At 45.6% G+C, this 22,984-nt stretch overlaps 1 protein-coding gene across 4 annotated transcripts in view; it reads right to left on the bottom strand.

Annotated features, from left to right (window-relative positions):
- EVA1A (eva-1 homolog A, regulator of programmed cell death) overlaps window positions 1–22,710 on the bottom strand; it is a 188,355-nt gene extending 165,645 nt beyond the window's left edge. For 3 of the 4 annotated variants that reach the window (XM_035322581.1, XM_035322583.1, XM_035322582.1), the window contains exon 1: window positions 22,375–22,606. In XM_035322581.1, coding sequence (XP_035178472.1) covers window positions 22,375–22,474 — 100 coding nt within the window. In that variant the 5' untranslated portion in view covers window positions 22,475–22,606. Of the gene's footprint in view, window positions 1–22,374; window positions 22,607–22,696 lie in introns of those variants that run through there. The other variant, XM_035322584.1, reaches the window with a different exon arrangement.
- Between the last annotated feature and the right edge of the window lie 274 nt (window positions 22,711–22,984).

Below are 22,984 nucleotides of genomic sequence, written 5' to 3'. Positions count from 1 at the left end.
TAATTATAGAGAGTGGATAATTGCTTCCTTAGCAGCTAATCCTCCCATTTATCCATCCCAAAGGTCAGATACAGAAACCCAACACCCTTTCAGAGTACAGTGAATAATCTGTCCTCATGGCCCTATGCCAGAACTCTTGGCTATGTGCTAAGCTGGACTACTTAGGGGCACAGAGCCTGTGCCAGCCATTTAAAGGAAACATAAACACTCATCTTTCTTCCTTGCCACTTGAAACAGGCACCTTAAACCAGTCAGAAACAGGCAAAAATGCAATTCATCACAGCCAATTTCTGTTGTTTAGCCAAGACAAGCAATACTTTGGTGTCTCATTATGCAAGGACAAGGCGAAACATGCGAGCTGTAAGCTTGTATTCACACAAACTGGTGTGAGGCAGAAGTGTATTTAAGTAAAGATCTGCTGGGTTAGGCACTAAGGTGTTCCTCTTTCCACAGGTATTTCATTCCCCTAGCCTCACAGGCATAATTGTGGTCTTTAATCTTTTAGGGGTACTGCTAAAGGACTGAGCACATAAGGATGATGAACTGAGGGCTGAATTCAATGTTCCCCCATCCTGAGAGAAGCATACCTGGTAGTTTTTTTCTCATGGAACCACTGGGATTTGAATGCATTTACACTGCAGTTTTTACTAGCTGTTCGGACAGTCTATGGATACAGAGGAAGCAAGCCCATGGGGAGAGAAAGTAGCTTTTATCACCCCTGCCAACGCACTCCACCTCTGAGCTGACGCACTCCCACTCTTCCACCTGAAGCCCTTTGGGGCCAGATAACCAAGCAAATCACCTAGTCTGAGGCTACTGACCTGCTGCCAATCACACCAAACAAAACAGAAACGTTAAAATTATTTTCCTATGGACCCACAGCCTTCGAGGTACGAGGTGTGTGGAAAGTTACAGTGAAGTCTTTCAGGTGAAATAAGCCTGGTCTTTCTTCGCTGTCTGAAGACCCCCTCACACCAAGGAAGCAAGCAGGCACTTGCCCTGCTGCCTCTGGACCTTGCCTCCAAACCATCCAGTCCATTTAATTTTGATCAGACGACACTTACATCCCCATAGATCGGCCTTCTCACACGAAGGCAGATGTTCTCTCCATCCCATGGTGGGCAGAATGACAAGGCAAGTGATGGGGAAAGAGCCATGGTGCCAGGCAGGCAAGGACCTGGAAATCTGCTCTCTGCTACAGCCCATTCGACATCTCCTCTATGCATGTTCCCCTACCTATGCCTGCTGAACAAGACCACGCTTTTGAGTGAATATAGAATTAAGCACATCACACTCTGCTTTGAACCAGCCAAGGAAGTTCCTGCATTACAATGCTGCAGCATTTTTGATCACAGAAGCCCTAAAAACAGGTTTTCTTTTTGGTAAAATTAGACTCCCACAACAAAGTTTTGTTTCCTTAGTTATTTGGAAGGAAAACCATCCAGTGACTTTAAGTTACATGGGGCCAGACCCACATCCAATAAAGTATTCAGTGCTTGAGTCATGCCTAAAATCCTTACTTCCCACCAGAAATCAAGTGAGATACCAGGAGTCTGAACAAGCAGTAAGATCCTCCTTAAATCCTACTTAAGTCTTGGTGTTTCAAAGGCCGTTCAGAGCAACCGACTTCTGGAGCTGCATCTCCATTCCTGTTGCCCAGCAAGGGAACCATAAGAGCACTTGAAGGTGGAGGGAACCAAATTCTGGTCCCCCAGCTAAGGAAAGGAGATTGCAGGCTTTTCACACATGCAACAACCTCAGACCTGGGAAAAGCAAGGTGTTTTGTTGTGTTTCTTGTAATGTCTAGACAACACTGATAAATTTCTTTTACAAAACTGGAGAAACAAAATAATTGGGCTCACATAAATGAGATAAATAGACACACCAGAAAGATGAGGGGATGCTCTTTGTGACATTTTAAAACCACATAGTTTCTTCTATTTCATGCAATGTATAATCAACTCATCTAATTTCTTGATGGTACTTCATGCTCCCCGCACAGACCAGAACCTTGACTTCTTAGAGGACAACAGAAACCTTTTGCTTTTGATATTTAATATCAGCAATTTGTTTGGCGTACATAGGGAGCACTTTAAGCCACATCTGCAACTTGTTGCTTTGCTTACTAATCTAAAAGTGACTCTGGAGAGCTGGGAAATGCAGATGCCTTGGCTCTTCAGTTATTTCTGTGCTGCCTTGGAAAGAGAAAGCAGGAGAGAGATCTTCACAGGCTGAGATATTTGGGCAGAACCTGTTCTTCCCTGCAACACATGAAACACCGTATTATCAATTGCAATCAATATGCAATCAAACACCATTAGAGCTACAATCCTGTGGCAAGGATGCTGTTTAGAGAACCAAGCTAGTGCTTGAACTACAAGTTTGGGATTTTCTCCCCTGGTTTCAGACTTTTAACAATCTCTTTCCTCCACCCTGCTCGTGAGTCAGTCTCTGCCCACAAAATTCCTCAGTGAGCTGCCTTTGTTTCCTTTCCTGTTAGGAAAATGCCTGGCATACAGCAGGCACCATCACAGCCTAATAAGTTGGCACTTTGCTGTGCTTTTCTACTCCAACAGCTCTTTGCAGCCATTAGCTGCAAAACAGCCTGCAAAGGCTGCCAGTTAATTTCCTGGGCCATTAATCAATGTTTTCTATGCTGATAACATTCAAATAGATAAAAGCTGTGCAGGACCGGAGCAGAGATGCCAGTTTGCCCATGCTTGGCTGAGCTGTACTCAGCTTCTCCCACATGAGGGCAGAAGGCAAAGGGAGAGGTTGGAAAACTGCTGGGAGGGTGCCGTCAGACATATGGTGGTACATTAAAATCAAATGGCTGAAGCTGTTTTCATGCTTCCTCTCCTTTGACAGAAACATTTGATTTGCACGCAAATCAGCTCCTTCGTTGCTAGTTCTTACTATGGTTAACAGAAGAGGTGCCCAACCTTTGGGTAGGGCAAATCACACAGGGCTTCCCTCTTCAGCCCCCCATCTCAAACAGCTTTATTTATATATGAACAGAAACCAGATGCAGCACAGGATGTGGAAGCCAATCCCAATATCTGTATTTGTTATGTATGTAATTGTGACAGAGGAATTTGCGTTTGTATCATAGGACACTTGGACAAGCATCCATCACATTACAGGGGACCAAGGAGGTCTCTCCAAAAGACCACGACAGGAAGCAGGTCACCACAACAATTCAGATGGCCAGAAATTGTTTCCTCTCCATAGGCTGGGGAGAGCTGGGGAGATTCAAGAAAGAGGATGCCTGGAAGCAGAGGAGGTGATTTTTTCTGGCAGAGGTGCCCTGCTTCAGCCTTAATTTTAAGGACCTGCTGGCAAGAACCATGACCTACCAGTTCATCCCATACCTTCTGTGCAGAATTCAAGGCACTGATCAGCATTTTCCCTGGATTACTGCTGTAACACTTACAGAGGCTGACTCCAGTTAATGTTTATGTGGGATCTTAACCTGCCCTCTTGCTTCCAGGCTTTTACTACCAGCCCAATCTGAATTTCTACTGGTGATCAACAGAAAGGTCACTGCAGAGAAGAGTGTTGAATGTCTCCAAGCTCATTCACCCTCCAACTCCCAAGGTACAAGGGTGGGACCTGTATAAACAGGTTTTTTGTTAGAGGGCACCCAACAAAGCAGAGCCTGACCTTTCCCCTTCGGAGGAACAGCAGGCTTCAATCAAATGTTGCAGAGGGTTGGGGTTATTTTCCCCTCACACGGGTCAGGGTGATGCTTGAACTCTCCTTGCCTCAGCTTCCCCACCCACCCCATCAATCTCAGCTCTGCCCTGCCTGACAGCTGGGGCCACCGTGATTTACAGCGGCCTCCCCCGCAGCTGCATCTCCTCTGGGATTTCCTCTGCCACTAAGTGACTCCGCTTTTTGGGCTTTGGGTCTCCTTCTTGGCACCACTGCAGTGGCAAAATCTATCCTCTTTGCAGGAGGAGGACACTTGCCAGATGGACGTTTTCACGTTAAATTCTGTTTCCTATGAGCACACTGCAAGCTGGCAGGCATCAGGGTGGAAGTGGCTGAATTGTGTGTATTGTTTCGAAGTGCCGCAGTGTGTAAGGCATTTAAGGGCAAAAACGCTGTTGGTTTTGACCCGTGATAATGTTGACATAAATAGGACTCCAGATAAGGGCTAAGAAACTACATCCTATATCACTCTATGGGAATGGTAAGGGTTCCTAGGTGAACAGTCCAACTATGTTTAAGCAGCAATTTATACTTGTGGGCTACTCCCAGGTGGTATAAAGATTGTTATCAGTGCAGCCTCGCTGCTGGCAGAACTACACTACTTCATCCTTGAAGATCCAGCCCATTAACTTTCATAATACTAAACACAGTAAACTACCAAGAAAAAGTTCCTCCTTTCCCTTCTGCCAGGAGACACCAAGTGCTGACTGGCTGCATCCCAGTTACAAGCACATTTTTCAATAAGGCTTCTTATTGTAAATACGCTTTTCATTATTTCACAGCCAGATGAAGGCTGGCTACTATTCTGGACACTGCTTTAAAGACTAAGAGCTTTTATCAGACTGTTCCAAGCCTGGGCACTAATCAGCAGAGTTGCTGCGATGGCCCAAAGCCCAGGATAAGCCTTTGCCTGCACCTAATGCTTGCTAAAAAAAAATAGCACCAGGGTGCTGCCAGGTAAGGTGGCCAGAGCATGCAATTGGATTTCTTCCAATTAAATGTATCACATTTTATGTAATACAGCCAAGCTTGGCAAACCCTGCTTACTGTTTCCTGGGAATAATGGTGGTGTGAGTAGGTGAGACAGGTAAGGAATGAGTGAAGTTAAGCAGAAAGAAGGAGGACTGCACCCAACTTCTTCCCGTTTATCTTTGGGAAAACTTTTGGGACACAAACATGCAGAGACACCAAGGATGGGAATTGCCTCATTGCACCTTACAGCGTGCACCAATGTCCAGCAGACTAGAAATTAACAGGAGCCAGGAGGATCCTCTGCAAAAGGAGAATCTGGTAGAAGAAGAATGACAAAATCACTTAGGTTGGAAAAGACCTCCAAGACCATCGAGCCCAGCCATTAACCTATAACCTAGCACTGCCAAGCCTACCACTAAGCCATGTCCCTAAGCACCACATCCACACAGCCTTCGAATACGCCCAGGGATGGTGACTCAACCACTGCCCTGGGCAGCCTGTTCTAACACCTCACAACCACTTCTGTGAAGAAATGTCTCTTAATTTCCAACCTCAATCTCCCCTGGCAGAACTTGAGGCCATTTCTTCCTGTCCTGTTGCTTGGGAGAAGACACTGACCCCTACATTGCTACAGCCTCCTTTCCGGTAGTTGAAAAGAGCAATAAGGCCTCCCCTGAGCCTCCTTTTCTCCAGGTTAAATAACCCCAGTTCACCAGCTTCTGCCATTCTTTGGACTCACTCCAGCACCTCGATATCCTTCTCGTAGTGAGGGGCCCAAAACTAACACAGCACTTGAGGTGTGGCCTCACCAGAGCCAAGTACAGAAGGACAATCACTTCCCTGGTCCTGCGGGCCATGCTATTCTGATACAAGCCAGGATGCCATTGGCCTTTTTGGCCACCTGAGCACTCTTCTGCCTCACATTCAGCTGGCTATTGACCAATACCCCCAGGTTTCCACTGGGCAGCTTTCCAGCTAGACCAAGCTAAAACAGAGGTGTTCCTATCTCAGAGGTCATTCTTGAAAACTGCCCTTTTTTAAGCTATATTTTCCAGCCCCAAAACTACATATTTTTTTTTGGACGTCACTGGTGATGAAAGAACTGATCCCAGAAAATGAAGAGCTGAGCCCAGAAAAAGTGTTATGGTGAAAGAGCCTACAGTCTTTTCCCCAAAACAAATTTCAGGATTTGAATATCAACTCTTAAATATTTGCTGCAAAGGGGATACTATAAAGCCAACCTGCCCTACAGAATGAACATATTTATCAGCCCCTTCTGAAAGAATTATTTCTTCTTGCTGAGCCACTGATCATACAAACACAGCAATATACTTCCACTGTCTCATTAACTTGTGCTTGAGGCCTGTCTCTCACTGTCCAAAATTGGCTCAAAAACAAAAAAGAAAAAAAAATCCCACAGGCCTGCACACAACTGAAACATCATATAAACAGGTTTCTAGCTCAGAGAAATCACATGCCATGCCTCTTGCTAAAGCTTTTGTTCTTGCAAGCTACTATTGGCTCTCCTTCCTCCCACATGAGTGGAAGCACTATGCCAGGCCATCTGGCACATCAAAATGTATCTTCAGATTTCATTATCCAACCCACTGACCCCAGTGTTTCCTTCCATTGACTAATGAGATTAGCCCATCACCTCCTAATTGCAGCATTTATACCTAGTGTGTTTTACAACACCCAAGAAAACAAATCCCTACGTTGTTTCAGAGCACATGAATGTAATTCTGCTCTTAGAACAAGCACTGCATTTATAACAGGAGATGGGCACATACATCAAAACAATTAATGAATGTACTTAGGCAGCAAAGAGAAATATAGAAAATATATACACAAATGCAGTAATCTCAAACCATTGAGGTCAGTCTCCTCATTCCTGGGGCTTGTTTAGTGATGTCAGAAGAGTACAAGGAGTATTATCTAGCATTCTTCACAGTAAGGGAATGATTGCAAGGATAGCAACCTACTACATAAACGTTACTTGAAAGAACATGGAAAGAGACTGGTATTCCAGTTCCCTACCTTGCCACCCTGGTAGGAAATTTTCTTCAAAAAAGTGTCATAAAAAGATAGAAAGAAGGATTTAGAGAATCACCGAATATCTGTTGCATATCAGCAAAGTGCCATCAACTAACTACGGTACAGGAGATGCTCTGGAAGTCAGGATATCAGCTTTGCTGCTCTCCAGTTTAGTGATTTTGAGTAGGACCTGCCTAGTCTAAGCCAGCTGTCTGAACCTTCTGTGGGTCAATGGAGAGGAACTAGAAATCCTGGGATGCCCCTCATCTCCAGACATAGATGTAATGCAACTCAGATGGTATATGTGCTACAAGTCCAGAGGAAGAGCTTAGGTGGGATGAAGGTGTCTTTTGTACAGTTAAATGAAACCAAATCCCACAGTCTGAGACTCAATTTCTCCATCTGCAAAATGCTCTTGGTATTTATTGTAGTAAAATGCCCGTACAGCCATGAATGATCAATGCCATGCAGCTGTGAATTATTTGAGTGTACTTGATTTATTGAGTGTACTTGAACATGTTACTTGGAGACCTGTAGTAAATTCAAAACTAGAGGGAGAAGCAGGAGGAAACAATACATTTTTCTATAAAGCTAGAAATTTTAGAGTTAAGTCATGAACAAAAAAGCACCTGGCCCTTCCTGCCTTGGAGGCAAACCAAGCCTCCAAGGTGTTTTACCTGCACCTCTACCTTACCACTGCAGGTTTTAAAGTTTCCAGAGCAGTCTGAAAAGGCTCATTAGAAACACCAGTAATGATTTATCACTGAAGCACTAGCATGAACAAGCCATCAGAGTGCAAACAAGAGAGCCTTCACCAGAGCACTCAGACTGCACAGAGCTTTACGCATGCCTGGGCATCCAGAGAGCTGTATGCTCGCCAAGCAAGACTCAGATGGACAGCAGTCTGGGAGAGCAAATTTCCATCCCTACCCACCAATTTCCCGTATGCTCATTCTCAATTTAAATACACCATCAGACAGATATTTCCATGCCTCTGCCCACCACATTTCATGATGCGTGCCTTCCACATCCCTCATATCTAAACTGCACATCCCACAGGGGATTGAGCACAGCTGAGTTTTGTTATCACATGAGCAGGCACTATTTACATGACAGCTTTTCTACAATGCAAATCAGGCCCACTGTCACCAATGGAAAAAGCCCTAAATGGAAAGTTATTGCCCTTTGATTGTCAGTCCTTCAAGAGCAGAAAAGGGTTTTGACCTCACTCTCGCCCCAACACCACCAGGCCAAGTGTTCAGGGAAAAAGCATCAGACCCTCTCCACATCTATCAGTGCTGCCATTAAGCCAATGATATAGGGCTGGGTGGAGGCAGCTTCAGGTCCTGCAAGAAAGCAATGCTAGGAAATGGGCTAGAAAGCCCCAAGGGATCATGCATCTAGCCAGCCTCCTTCCACATCCACCATTTTGTTGCCTGGGCCCCTTTGGCAAGCAGGCCCCAAACTGCTCCTCTTTACTAATCCCCCAACACTGAAAAGGCTGAGAGGGGCTTAGAAAGCCAACTCTGCATCCAGCAGGCGTGGATACTTGGACAACATCTCTCTCGGGGTACTAATAGCATCCTCCAGCCCTCACTAACCCCACAGCAGAAAAGTAATTTTCAACCAGCAGAAGACTTTTGCACAAAGGAACTGGCCTGAGTTGAAAGACAATTCTTAAATCTCTTATAATCAAGATGAGTCCGTCTGATTTGGTGCTTTCTAAGACAACAGGTAAAATTTGGATCAAGCACATCTTGACACTGCACTGGGGAGCAGAGAGAACAGGACTGGACACAGCCCCAGTGGTGAGGAAGTAGAAGTGTTTCACTCTACCACCTCTGCAAGAGAGGCACGGGGATGCTGGTGGAGGTAACATCAGAGCCCTCTGTCATCAGGCCCAGCTGCCAAAGGAAAGGATCCCGCCAGCACCAGCTTCACCTTTACTTTTCTCCAGATCTTCAGGCAGCCACCACGGGTCTTACGGACAAGCAACTTGCTGAAGCAGTGTCTCACCAAAAGTATTTGCTGGCAAACCTCACAAGTGTGGATAAACCCACTCTCTGCTCCATTTGAGTTTGCTTTTTCCCCTTGGTGACCTACTGCTGCTTAGCAAATGCCTCCTGTCAGCTGCACCTGCCCCCTGCCAGCCTCTCCCCAGCCCAAAGCTGGAGCTGTTTCACACTGTATTAACCCCCTCCTACAAGAGAAATAAGCAGGTTCAGACCTATCAAGCTGCTCCTCCACTTATTTTTTATCATCCTACTTTTGCACTCAGTGTCTGTGAGAAGTGTGAGAGAATATTAATGGGGTAGTACAAACACCCCACAACTTCTCAGCACCAAAACTCTTTGGAAGTTACAAAAGTCCAGGTAATTATGGGAGCTGAGCTCCAAAAATCAAAGAATCACAGAAGGGACCTTAAAGGCCATCCAGTCCCAGCTCCTGCCATGGCAGGGACACCTCCCACCAGCCCAGGCTGCCCCTAGCCCCATCCAGCCTGGCCTTGGGCACTGCCAGGGATGGGGCACCCACAGCTCCTCGAGGCAGCCTGGGCCAGGGCCTCACCACCCTCATAGTGAAAATAACTACAAGGAATCAAGCTGTAGCAAAAAACACATGGAGACACGTGGGAGAAGTAATCAAAAGGGGACAGGCATGAAAACAGAGGCTCAGGCCTACAGCCAGGCTCTCACAGCCAGCTCTGGGGCCATGCAGGCCGGCACACACAGGAGGCCTGGAACAGCCTCTTTAATTATGGGCTCCCCTCACACTCGAACAAGGCCTGGGGCTACAGCCCCAGACTTCAGGAGACCCATGGTTTGTGCTTCTAGTTTGCTTGATGGTATTTCATTTAATTGAACATGATTTCTTTCCCATGTGCCTCGCTCTCCCCTGTGCATATAAAGGATGGAAACCTTAGGGGAAAAAAAAAAAAAAAAAAAAAAAAAAAAAAAAAAAAACACTGAGTGAAACTCAGGGTGGGCATTAGTTATTTCTGACAGCAGTAAAACAACATCTGAAAAGGGTTTCTTTGTTGCTTTCTATTTCTTTTTTTCCCTCAGAGTTGCAGCTTAGAGGGGGGAAATGAGAAGACAATGTCCCACCCAACGCCTGACTGACAGTGACAGGGCCTGGCTCTGTCACAGCACAGCAGAAGTTGTGCTTTTTGGAGAACATTGTTTTTATTTCAGGAGAAAGAAAAAAAAAAAAAAAAAAAAAAAAAGGAAATGAGTAATCCCAGAAGGAAAGGGACTGAATGCTTGCTCAGACTCTACCATGAAAAGATTGCTATTGTCAAAGGGTGTTGCATTGTTCTGGCCTTTCTGAGAAACCTTAAAATATATCCAGAATTTTAACAAGCACATAAAACAGATTGTTTTCTTCTTTCTGTAAGTGTCCTATTTGTAGACTGGCTGGTGAAATACTACAATTTAGAAGAATTAATTATCCTGATTAACCCTTGTTTTTGCTAATGACTCATTAAAAAAAAATCTGATTAATGAGGAGTGGGCATAAAGAGAAGTCAACTCTGCCTTCTGTGAATAACCATGCTGCTTTAAATGGAATTACACACAAGTTAGGGCTCCTCAAAATTTATGCATTAGCCTCCAGGCTGATCAACAGCAGATTATCACAATATCTGGCCAGGTTCGTTCTTTCCCTGGTGCCATTTTCCAACACTGTCCAGTCTGCCCTGCCTGCAAGTGTGCTTCAAGTGTGGACTTCCAGGCAGGAGTCCAGCTCCAGGCAAGACCTCCAAGATCAGTCAGAGAAATGGGATGCAGGAGAGATGCCAGGGCACAAAGATTTCCTTAAGGATCAGGAAAAGCTCTTAACCCAGGAAGCTGTTGGGATTATTCTCTCTGCATACGTAATATGGTTGTGTTACATGGGAGTAGCTATAACCAGCCAGGGCAGTACATCTTATTCCCCAGAGCAGTCATCTCTGAAGGAGAAAAATATATATGTAACATAAGTAGATAGACAGAGTGGATCCCAGAAGAACCTAAGGATGTAAAGAAGGGAAGCAAGCAAACAACAGCAGCACATGCTACACCAGCACGGAACTTAACCAGGAAGGACAGAGAGAACCAACACAGGTCATTGGTGGAGACGTTTGTCTGTCTTTTTTTCCCAAAAGAGCTAGCTTCCTGTGACCAGACATTGGAGAGGTTGATGTAAAAGGGTCCAAGACGTTTAAATCTGTAGAAGAGGACAATGCTGAGAGGCAGAAGAGGAACTTCTGTCTCACAGGTTAAAGCAACAAAGAAGAGCTCTTTACCTCCAATACCCTGCAACAGGCACCTTCATCAGTTTTGTACTCCAATAGTTTAAATTAAGGGAAACATTTTTTAAAAAAAATACTTTGTCATTCAAATTGTGATACCATGCTGGCTGATCACCTTCCTTTTCACCCCCCAGCAGGCCTTTCCTGAGGAGGAACAATCACCACCAGCTCCACCACACTGATGTACAGGCGATGGGAAAATGCAAAGGAGTCTGGAGTGAACAAAAGGCACTTCAGGCCTGCTGGGGTCAGAAAGCGTATCTGTACGGTCGATTGGGCTCTCCATTAATCCAGCTCTGTTTCTAATGAGATTGGTTCCCATTACAGCAAAAGGAGGTCCATGATTTAATTTGCCAAGGGAACCATTGTCATGCAGCTTAGGGAGGCAAAATAATCTTATCGGTTTGAACTTGAACCCTGCCCTCCAATTATATGGACATTGTTAAAGAGAGAGAAGGAAAAAGTGATTTTCACTTAACCAGCAAGACAAATGGATTGTCTGCCACCACACATGCAGCTTCCTGATAGACCTTTACACTCCATCAGCTAGATGTATGTATATTGCATTGCCAAAATGCACCAACTGCTACCTGAGTACATAAAGCTGAACCAAGTCCCAGCCAAATGGCACCAACCACACTGCAGGGCAACTTGGAGGTGTAGCAGAGCCTCTACTCTTACAGCCGCAGAGAAGGCCTGGGATGACAGCTAGAGACAAGCAAACCCAGAGGGCAGGAAGAATCACATTATTTATTTTCACCCCTTCTTACTGAAATTCTGTCTCTGCCTCCCTGCTCAGTCCACCAGTTCCCCTGGGCTGCAATAGAAGAGAGACTGTCCTCTTCTGGGAGTTCTGCATCCCACACAACGCAGCTAAAACAAAGAACATTTTGGCAAATAACAGCCAGGCTCCATCTATTCTTTTTTTTTCCTATACAATTCATTCCATCAAAGCTGTTTAGCTGAACAAAACCCAGTGCTATCCCTTATTGTGAGGCTAACAATAAACTAACATGTGAGCACAGCGTGGGTCACAGATGTGTGTGCTTCATCATCAACTGTGGAGCCACTTCCCTGCTCAACTCACTTTTATAAAGCTTTAACCTCTTTGAGCGGGAATTCAGCTTGAGCACATAAACCAGGAAGCAAACAGTGTTAACACAACAGAAGCAGCCCCTTTACAAAGGATGCATGAAGAGATTGACATGCTTTGGAAGCAGGCAGATCAACAACCTCACTTTCCAAGGGGTTACCCACACAATGAAAATCCAGAGATAAATTAAACCAGACAAATCCCAGGGGTTCCATTTTAGTGGTATCACCTGCACCAGAGGATATTTATTTGTGCCTTTGAATAGGCACATTTACATTTTTCTCATGTGAAGGGCAGAAACAAATGAAAATGTGGAGGGATAATGTCTACAAACCTCGTTTCAAAGGAATATGCTCTAAGGACTGACCCCACATTTGTTACCCAATTTTAAGTACTGTAATCTCATCCTAAATGAAGTAACCCTCAAAGCGTGACTCCTCTAAGAAAATAAGTTATGCAAAACTAGATCCTTCTTACAACTGCACTTCATGGGTTCAGACTGTATCCACCAACAATGGGAAGCTTGCTATTATATCCATCCCTAATTTATATTGCCTAGGAAACCTACGTGTAATGTTTCCCTTTCCTTGCTGTACAGGATCTGGCTGGGATGGAGTTGTTTATTTTATTTCATTTTTTTTAAAGCTGCTTGTAAGGTGTTGTGGTTTTGATTAGTGACCCAAACAACACTGATAGCACACTGATGTTTTAGCTGTTGCTGTGCAAACACTGCTCAGCCTCCCCTGTATCTCACCTTGTTCCCTACTCCAGTGACTAGATTGGGGATGCACAAGAGGCTGGGAGGGGGCACAACCAGATAAATGACCTGAACTTACCAAAGAGATATCCCATGCCATATAACATCATACTCAGCAATAAAATGGAAAGGAGGGGAGTTCAGGGATGTCAACCAAATTTTGCTCAGGAACTGCTCAGAAATATCAATCTGCCCATGAGAGGTAGTGACAAATTGCCTCTGCCTTTTGCTTCTGCAAAAACATATTTTGTTTTCTTTCTCCCTTCTTCCACTTCTCCTTCACTTGTGAAATTACTTTCATCACAGCACATGAGTTTTCTTTCTTTTACTCTTCCTTTCCTCTTCCTGGAGGGGGAAGTGGGCAAGTAGCTAGTAGCAAGTTTAGATGTCCACCAGATCTAAACCCAAACACTTAGCTATGTGCAACCATAACACTTATCTTAACCCCTGCAGTCCATTGGCAGATGCGCATTACAGTATTGGAGATGGAACTGTGGATCAAGCACCAGCAACCACGTATTTCTTCCTGCCTGTCACAGCTTGAGAGGGTGGGTAAGGGGCACCAGCTGCTCCTGGAGGAAAAGGTAGATCCTGAACAACCTCTGAAAAATTTGCCAGTGCCCCAGATCGGACAGTTAGAACTCTTGATGCTAGCCTCTTAGATCCTCATCTGTGCAATGCCGCTAACACCCCAGCTTCTCCTTCCAGGACTGGACAGGTAACTACATCCCTGTTTGCAAGCACTCGCAGCAAGCAGAATCAAGTTTTAATAGCGCATGGTAAATAAGGCTCTGGGGCCATAAGGAACCTGGAGTATAAAACAAATGATCAAGTTGGAAGCAGCTGGCCTGTGCACTGAGCAATACAAGAGTCCATGGGGGACAGGAGGTGGAGAAAAAGTAATACACACTCATTAAAAAGTAACTTATAGTGTAAATAATAAAATGCAAACATCCCAAAGGGATGGATTTAAAGTACCTACCTTAATTTTAGCATTTCATAACTGACAATGCTTAATTTACATCTTTAATGCAGTTTTTGAATATTAAGCACAAAAGATAAACTTTTCCAAAACCAAAGTAGAGATTTTTGTCCCGTAGCATCTTACAGACATCGGCAGGGCCACAACAGCACTGCACTCCCAGGCCCCACACAGACCACAGAGGTAAGAGTTTTCCCAAAGACTGGGGCCCAAAACTGAACACAATCCAGCTACAGCAGCTCAGGTTACCACCTATCAGCTTAATTGCACTGACAGTCTGCGCTCTTGGCCCAACACAGCTTCAAGGGAAAGCACACAAGCCAAAAGCCTTTGCAAAAACATAGAAAACATGGGAAATTAATGCCAGAAATAACATCTGCCATGGAGCACCCTCAGTAGCAATGCAGAGGAGCAAGCACTAAAGGATCACAGCTGAGCCCACAGGTCCCAGGCACAGGATGCAGGTCACCCCAGCCCACAAAACAATACCAAAAAACAGAGGAAAAATCTCCCCACTGCCGTGTTTGTTTTTATATTTACTCGTAGGAGTAAAGCCCATTTTAAACCCTCGAGGCTAATACAACATGTTGATAATATCATAGCAGCAAAACCACAAGCAGAAACAATCTGATAGCGGATGAAAATAAAACACAATTGCATAGGGGGTCTCCGAGTAGGTGGTCTGAATGGTCCTGGTCGATAAGCAGCACCATCAGGTACCTAGTCTGTTGTAGGACGGTAGAACTCATCTGAAGACAGCCCACGCTCACACCCTTGACATTTTGATGCTTTTGTGGGTTGCTGGAGGAGTGACAAGTGTTTCTGCTGGCAGCTAGTGTGTCGATACCATGTCAAAAGGTGACACACGAATGTAGTTACGGAAGTTCTTTGGTTGTAGGTGGCTGATAAAACTTCTTTGTCCTTGGGTCTCTAGGCTTTATCCCAAATTACTATTTAAAAAGGAGAGTCTTTGCTTTAATCTTTCAAATGATGTGGGATACTTCACCCGCAGGTGTATATGATCTTCCCTGCCCACCACAACTAAAGTGCTTGGACAACATCTGCAAATTCTTCTGCAGTATGCTAGATCCGTCTGTTAATCCATGTACACTTCTGAAATTCTACCACTCAGAGAGTTTCCCAGCTGCAGGTCCCACACATGCTGCTCCATCTTCATGCCAGGATCCAGATGGTGCCAAGAGCAATTATTGTACACCAGCCCTTAATATCTGAGGGAAAGCCATCAAAACTGATACCACAACATCCATTAATTTCATTCAAGGGCACAAGGTATATTTGAGAAGCCCCAATCAAGGTTTATTTTACTGTGTAGCTCAGAACAGCCAAGCCATCGTTGCCTTTCTGACATGAAAAGACATGCAGTGGGTTCCAGGCAGCCAAACATTAAGCATCCCCAAAAGAGCAGACATATGTATATTAATTACTATGAACGACCTCATATCTTTGGTTAGTGAGCTGAGCCAGGCATAGTTGGATCAGCCCAAACCCAGACTGAGGGAGACACAACTCACTATCTTTCCTCAGGCAAAAAGAGCAGCTAGGTAACTAATAACAACAGGTAAGTCGAGCAGTACTCTTAAAAAAAAAAGTTCTCAATTAGTACTTCTATATCAGATTTAATCAGCAAGAAGATGAGTTGGGATTAACTTCTGCACACCCTACAAAGCAAGTCAGCAAAGTTGCTTCACAGCTGAGCAGAATTTGGCCCTTGCCCATCTGGGATTTTTATGTTTTGTTTTTTTGTTGTTGTTGTTGTTTTCCTAAGGGACAACAGCAGTACCTTATCAGTGAGGCACAGACTGGCAAGGGCACAAGGAACTTTGTAGTATCACCATCCAACCTGACCAAAAATCCTCTGCTCTACTTTGAGTCCATTGGGCCTGTTCCTGCAGACAGCCATATACTTACCAAGAGTCAGAAAGGGACTGAATCTGTGAAGGTCTTGGGCACCTAAATAAAAAGGAGTGACAGGAAAAAAAAAAAAAAATAGAAAAAAGAAAACACCACCACACATCACACCAGGGCAGGGCAGTTACTTCAAATGGTCCCCCACAGGGGCTGGGACTGCTGTCTCGGAACAGAAAGTTCAATCTCTACATGCACATACATGCCAACCATGAGCAGCAAGTAAAACACATAAACAGCCCTGGTGTTGGCCACCTAAGTGCAGCACACTTCAGTTCTCAGTTCTGAGCACCAGGCAGTTTGAGAGACCAGGCCACACTTAAATTAGCATCAACAAAAGGATCGGAAGAAGTGCCAAGTGTAAAAATGTAAGCTCTCTGCCCAGAGACCAAGCTTATTCTGTCCCCCACAGCTTAAATTACTATTTTAGCATCAAAGTATCTCAGTTGAGAAAGTGATACATTAAAATTCCCACTCCTTATTTTCTGAATTGAACAAACGCTTTGTGATTTATGAAATCTGCTTTCACAGAGTCTTAAATCAAGGAACACATTTTACCTGAGGACATAAACATTTGCTTTCTTTAATTCCCCAGCTTTCGTATCCCTAACAACACACAGACATGGGATGAATGCTGCAAGGGCATTTTGCTGGAATAGACTGTGCACGAAACGGCTTCCTCTGGGTACTGATAACCTGGGACATTTATTAAAAGCATATGGTTAAAATTACCATAGCATTTTGTTTTGTTTGTTTTTAATAATACCGATCAGCTGAAGTGTTCCCAGTACTGACAAAAGTTTCCATCAGTGGATCAGTTTCTGGGCCACAGCATTTAGCAGGTACTGTTTAAACCTTGCCAGTCATCACACACTTGGGATCCCTGGGGACCCTTGGCCCCTTGCTGACAGCCCTGATGGCAGGAACAGTGGATTCCCACATTACGTGAGCCAGATGCACGCATGTGGCTCTTGAATATGGCACACCAAGGCTGGAAGTCGTTGCATACATGAGGTTTCACACAGATCCCTCACGAGACACCCTGGCACCCACAGCAACCTCATCTTCCCTTCCCCTGTGGTGCCTCCTCCTCCTGGGGGCACAAACACAGACCTGCTGTGTGACAACAGTGACAGCAGCACCTCTCAGCACAGCCCAGGACCACAAATACACTCAGAAACACATTTCTACTCCCAAAAATGAGTTCCATCCCCTTTAGCTGTGAGTAAAACCAAACTGAACATTGTGAGAGTCAGTTCTCCCTCACAACATTATAAGCATCAGAAAATCCCTGGTGTTTTCTAGAGCATGCCTCAGGACAGGAGCACAGAGTACATAAACCCTGGCCTAACAAAGTCTGTAGATGCCCACAAAGCAGCATCCCTGCTGACGAACTGGGACAGCTCTGAGGCACTGGGACAGCCCCAGGTTTGTGCTTCCAATTGACATCCTCACATTGATTTCTTCCTCCAGCACTGCTCAGCTCTCTGCCCATTGACAGGCAGAGCTGCAGACAAAACCCAACACACCTTCCCCTTGGGAGAGCTGCTCAACTCCTGCTGCCAGAGCCTGACGCCCTCCTTCAGCTCCCCAGGCCTTGCTGACACAGTGCACCACGCAGCCACGTCTCCAGGACGTCATCAGAAGAGGCTCAAGCTGGTTTTTAAGTGGCTTCCATGAGGTTTTGGAATTTGTCACCTCTGCAAAAGGAGAATTTCTTTGTCCCAGCACAGACCTCCCTCAACCCACAGAGCTGTGATGAATGGGCTGGATTATAGGGCCTCCAGCTGAGGAAGAAAACACTGCCTGGGGCAGCAGCCTCTCAGAGCAGCAGCCCAAGGTCCTTCCAACCTTATCCCCCAAGACCCTTCACCAGGAGAAGGTATGGAGGTGGTCTGGGTTCGGCCCAACCTTTAAACGGTCCGAAATGCGTCTGTTTGCCCTCGGGGTCAAAAGCACAGACCTCATTACTGAGTTACACCACTGCATTGAAAGAGAAATTATATCTGCCTTTCTTTCGAAAATCCCCCGTTTGCAGCTTGCAGCTTTCAACGCGAGGAAATCCTGTCCCCATGCCCCCCCTTGACACTATCGACCCATTCAGCACTCCAAAACCAATATCAAAGTCTGACTAAAGCCATTCAGAAGCTGTTAGCATGTAGATTTGGGTGATAATTTGGTGAATAGGCTTGTCAAACAAATTGCCTTTATTGTGGACTGATTAAATGCAATCAGGGAGAAGAGCTTTGCCCCTCCCAACTCCAGCCCTCAGCAGCTCCAACAAACACCCTGAGCCAATTAGCAAGGAGGTGGCAAAAGCAGCTTTCACTTGAAACCTGCCATTCCTGGGGGGGAAAAAAGAAGGAAAAGAAAAAAAAAAAATCACGAACAAAAAAATCTTTGTGCTTTCAAAGCCAGGAAGAGCCTCCAGGGAAAGCACCCGAAAGCTACCCAGGGCTCACCTGCAGGGCGTGGATGGAGTTATCAGGATTCATCTGGCTCCGTGCCGGGTCAGCTCCCTTAAGTAAAGCGCTGCTCAGATCCTGCTTGTGCCAAATATAATGCAGAGAACATAAATATTAAAGTGGGCCCGGGGGGAGTGACTCTACCGGGGCTGTTTTTCCTACAGCTTTATGTCCTGCAGCTGGGTTCCGCTGTGTCAGAAAAGGCACGAGTCCCAATCAAAGCTATTTCCATGCCTAGAAACCCTAAGTTTTTGGCATGGCTCCCTGCAGTGGATCCTCTGATGTCTGCAAAGAGTAGAGTTCACAGAACAGCCTTTTCTGCTCTGCAGTGGTAGTGGAGGGATCTGTCCCCACTAAGATGAGATTCATGGCAATCAAGTAGATCTGATGCCACTGCTGTCTTACCCAGAAATTACCCAATGAACAGGAAAGTTACTGCAGGAGGTGAAAGATACGGAGAAGCCATGGCATCATAATCACATAAAGCCTAAATCCCTGCAGGTATGTAACTGGAAATTAAACGGCCACCTTGGATGGTGGTGGGCAGAGCAGAAGTCAACGTGTGTTTGCATGATTTATCTGCAGGGCAGTGAAAGGAACCCCATGGCTGGAGCTAGAGACAGCACATGGGGTATGAGCAACAGCTGTTGACTAAACATTCAACACCTGCATTTTCAGTTAGCACCAAAGACTAAGTTTTGGCCCTATTTTCATTAATCCTACACCTCTAAGGAGTGAACTCTGCTCATCAGCTCTTAGGGCCTACACAGAGTGACAAAGGCACAGCTCCCTCTGGCAGGGCAATCCACTGCTTGGTCTTGGACTCCCACCGCAAATAGAAAAGGGCCAAATAAAGGTGAAGTTTTAATCAACCAGCAGGGAATTCGGGGAGTTCATTGCCAGGGCTAAGATTAGGATTAAGTGTTTTGCCAGCACAGGGAGCTGAAAGACCAGCATCTTACCCATACCCCATCACAGTCTTCACGCGTCACCTTAAACATAAGAGGTACATGACACACCATGACACTGAGTCCTGAGCACAAGAAGCCATCACAATGAGATTAGATCAAGAGCCCATACTACAAGCAGCCACAAAGAGAAAGTCCAGGCCTTTTATTTTATTATATTTTTTTAAGAAGTGTCTGCAAAGTGCCTGGTAACTCCGCTAGCTCCCCAAAGACCTGCTTCCTACCTCCACACCCTCCTGCAAACGTCAATGTTTAAAGAACTATTAAAGAAAACAGCTCCAAAACTCTCCACATAGTTCAAATACTTCACTTAAAAGGAATTTTAATTCTTACATCTCGGATTGCAGCAGTCCCCAGCACGACACGCACTTGTGTTCACGTTGCGGTGTTTGAGCTGTGCAAACAGGAGGGATGGAGCTGCAGAGACCATGAGCTTTCAGGCCTGGGAGCCCCAGCGAGGGAGATTTCTGCCTTCTCTGCCTGTGCTTTCCTGTGGGCGACTCAGTTCACCATGCTGGGCCTCTGCTTACCCCCTCAGGGGGCTTTTCCATGACCTATGTTAAAAAGAAATCCTCCTGCAGCCAAGAGATGCTTACCTTGAAGACCCTAAACTGTTTCTTACCAAGGCTGGAACTACACAGACTTTTTCTACCCCAGAAGCATCTTCCCAGCCATGCTGAGCCAAACCACACTGAGAAGCTAGGGAAGCTGTGTGGCTGAACGAGGTTTAAAGGGTTTAAAAAAACATTAATCTCTGAAGAGCATCGGTTGCTCTTTGGGGACACCACTGCTATTTGCAACCTGGAAAAGCCCCTCCATCCCATGAGCTGTGTTATCGCCTTCCAACAAGTGGGCAGCAGCCAAACTGCTGCTGAAACCTTCCAAGGGATCACATCAAGCCTCGTGTTGCTCAGCAGCAATAATCAGGAGAAATCCATTAATCTCCCTGGGGTGCAATTTGTGTTTCATCTGCTCCATCTCTAGGTGGGCATACAGTAGGGTTATAAAATTCCCCCAAACCCTTCACCTGCTCAACTCCAACCATATCAGAGAGCCCTGAACATCCAAAAGTATAGAAAAAGCAAATAAATGGCTAGAAAGCATTATGGTCAAAGTATGCTACCCCCTTCCATTCCTTATACCAGCTGGCAATTCCTATATAGGGGTAACAGTAGCCAAAAAAAAAGTGCTCTGTTATATAGGAAGAGCTAACAGGGCTGCACCACCACTGCTGTGAGAGCTCTCAGCACTGATCTTTGCAAAATATTTTGGGGAAGCATAACGTGTGATTTGGGACATGCTGTACCTTCCCCTACCCCCTTTCATCTTGTGGCTACACAGCTCCTGAGCGTGCAAGACGGTATTAGAGCTGCTACACAGTGGGTACAGCCCTTTCCTGCAGCAAATTATGTTTCCTGTCCCATAAGGTACAGTCAGTCCAATGTGACTGGGGACACTTGCCAAGCCTGCTATTAGGAAACATGGCTTGGACCTGGTGGAAGATTTCAACGCTTGTGGGAGCACATGGAAGGTTGTGTTGTTGGGGTTACAGACCCTGCATTAGAGTATAAAATTGCAGTGCATGTACAGAGGGTAATAAGCCACCCCTCTTGTCCCAGAGCATGACAGAACACTTAAATGCTGCAGAAAACCTGATTTTGTTTTCAGTGGTTTGTTTTTATTTTTAAGTGATAGCATCAGCCCCTGGTGCCAGCATCACCAAACCTAAGGAACATGCACCTGCTGCTCTGGCTGTGTGGTGCAGGCACAGCGTGAAGCACCCTTGCTCTGGGACACCTCTGTGCACGTTAATGCTTATCAGCTGGCCTGGCTGGGAGGAACTGTATCTGCACTGTAGAAGGACCAGTGCTTTTCCCATCCCAGCTCTTGTCATGCCCACTCCACACACTCCTTCTGCATTACCGTGGTGTCAATGAGGAGCACAGAGGAAGCTCATTGCCAAGAAGGGAGGAGATAAAACACTCCTAGTTCTTCCCATTCAGAGGCAGATCTGCCTTGAATGGCAGCCCCCAGGACTGTCCTGCCTACAAATGAGACTGAATCACAAGCAAGTCAGCCGCCTTCAGCTCCCATTAAAAGAGTTCAAGCTACTAGATATATTTTCCCCTACCCTCTGCCACAAGCGCCTCATTTCTAACACAAATCTCACAGCACACAGACACACGAGCTCCCAGGAAGCGAGCAGCAGTGTCGTGATGTGTTGAAACCACAGTTTAGTGAGATTCAGATCTTGCTAATGACACTTTTTCCATTAGCAAACTGTAATTGGCAGCTCTTATCTGCTCCTACAGTTTTGCAACACTCGCCTAAAGGACATGCCAGGCTAGACTTCACATCAAGTCACCAAGTTAGAGCAGATAACCCAAAAGCAAAGTGATCCCACTAGCCACTCCTGAGCAAAATAATCACCCCTGCTCAACTGCAAACGGAGACCTGGTATGTTTTCATTGACTCATACACATATCCACAAAGAACAGATGCAGAAAGCTAACTTTAAAGTAGCTGAAGCAGCTGTACATAGTTATAAAACATACAGGAATCCCCACGTTCAAAGCACTGTATATTTAACTGCTGTGCACAACTCAAAACAACTGCTATCAATAGCTTTAGTTTCCTATTTTACAACGTATTTAAAAATGAGACACATCTTATCCTGCTTTAAGCAATCACAGGCTGAGTGTAACTCATTCTGTGCACCTACTGCCTCCTTTATCTGAGTTTGGGACTTTTGGAACAGTCAGGAGATGTATATTGAGAGCAAAGGAATCTGGCTCATTACAAAACACTAAATTTCTTTTAGCTTTCTGTTGCATCCTCAGCTGTCCCAGTCTCCTAACCTAGCTCCTTTCACTCACTCCTCAGAGAAAGGCAGCAGAAACCCAGCTACAAAAAGAAGTTAAAACATTTCCCATCCTTGTTCCCAAAGTTACTCAGATCCTACTCCACTGAAACGGTTTTTCTAAGGGTTATTGAGGCAGGCTTTTAACAAACTCAAAATCCTCTTAGGGAAGATCCTTTCCATCAGATTACTTTAAAAGGATTAAAATCGCTCCCTGCATTACTCTCCCAGATCTGCTCACATCCACTTTCCTTGTGCTGTCCCCGCATGCTGTAAGAAGAGCTCCCGGCTGGGTCAGCACTTCTCCCCTACCTGAGAAGTCTGCCGAAGTCCTAGCAAAGTTGCTGCAAGCTGTCAAGCACATTAGTCCTATGAGAAAGGCGGAGGTAGGAAACACATCTGGGCAGCACATCCTTAGGTATCCTCACGGCTTGTTTTCTTCCAGAGAGAAGGAAAGCGCTCTGTGCCCCAGTCCGACACTCATCGCCCGGAGAAAACTTTTAGTCCCATAGCTTGGAAGGATCGCAGCCAGCAGCCAGGAAGGAAAACCACTCGCACGCACTCACTCACACACACACATCCCTTGGAGTGAATGAATCTGACCGAGTGAGGCTGACGAATGAGACAGACCTACCTGAGCCTTGGCGGAGGTCCCAGGGTCCTAAAAGCCATCGCTTTTTCGCCCAAATTTGCTGCGGGCTCCTCACGTGCAGCTGTCCAGCAGCGGCAGGGCAGGGGGGTGAAAGAGCTGGGGGGGTTCCCTGGGGGGCTGTTTTAGGGAAGTCGCTGTTATTTCAGGCACCCTGGGGTCTTTCCTCTCTGGTGCAGACGGACAGAAGGATGGGCAGTGTTTTCAAAGGAGGGAGCCCGGGACAAAGCATCTGAACTCGCATGGATTTTTGGAATGATGGGCACTTGCTGC

Source organism: Oxyura jamaicensis, chromosome 3 (genome assembly GCF_011077185.1).
Source record: "Oxyura jamaicensis isolate SHBP4307 breed ruddy duck chromosome 3, BPBGC_Ojam_1.0, whole genome shotgun sequence".
In the NCBI taxonomy this organism is placed as follows: Eukaryota; Metazoa; Chordata; class Aves; order Anseriformes; family Anatidae; genus Oxyura; species Oxyura jamaicensis.
The sequence above is the reverse complement of the archived record's forward strand: the minus strand, read 5'-3'. Positions and strand labels throughout refer to the sequence as shown.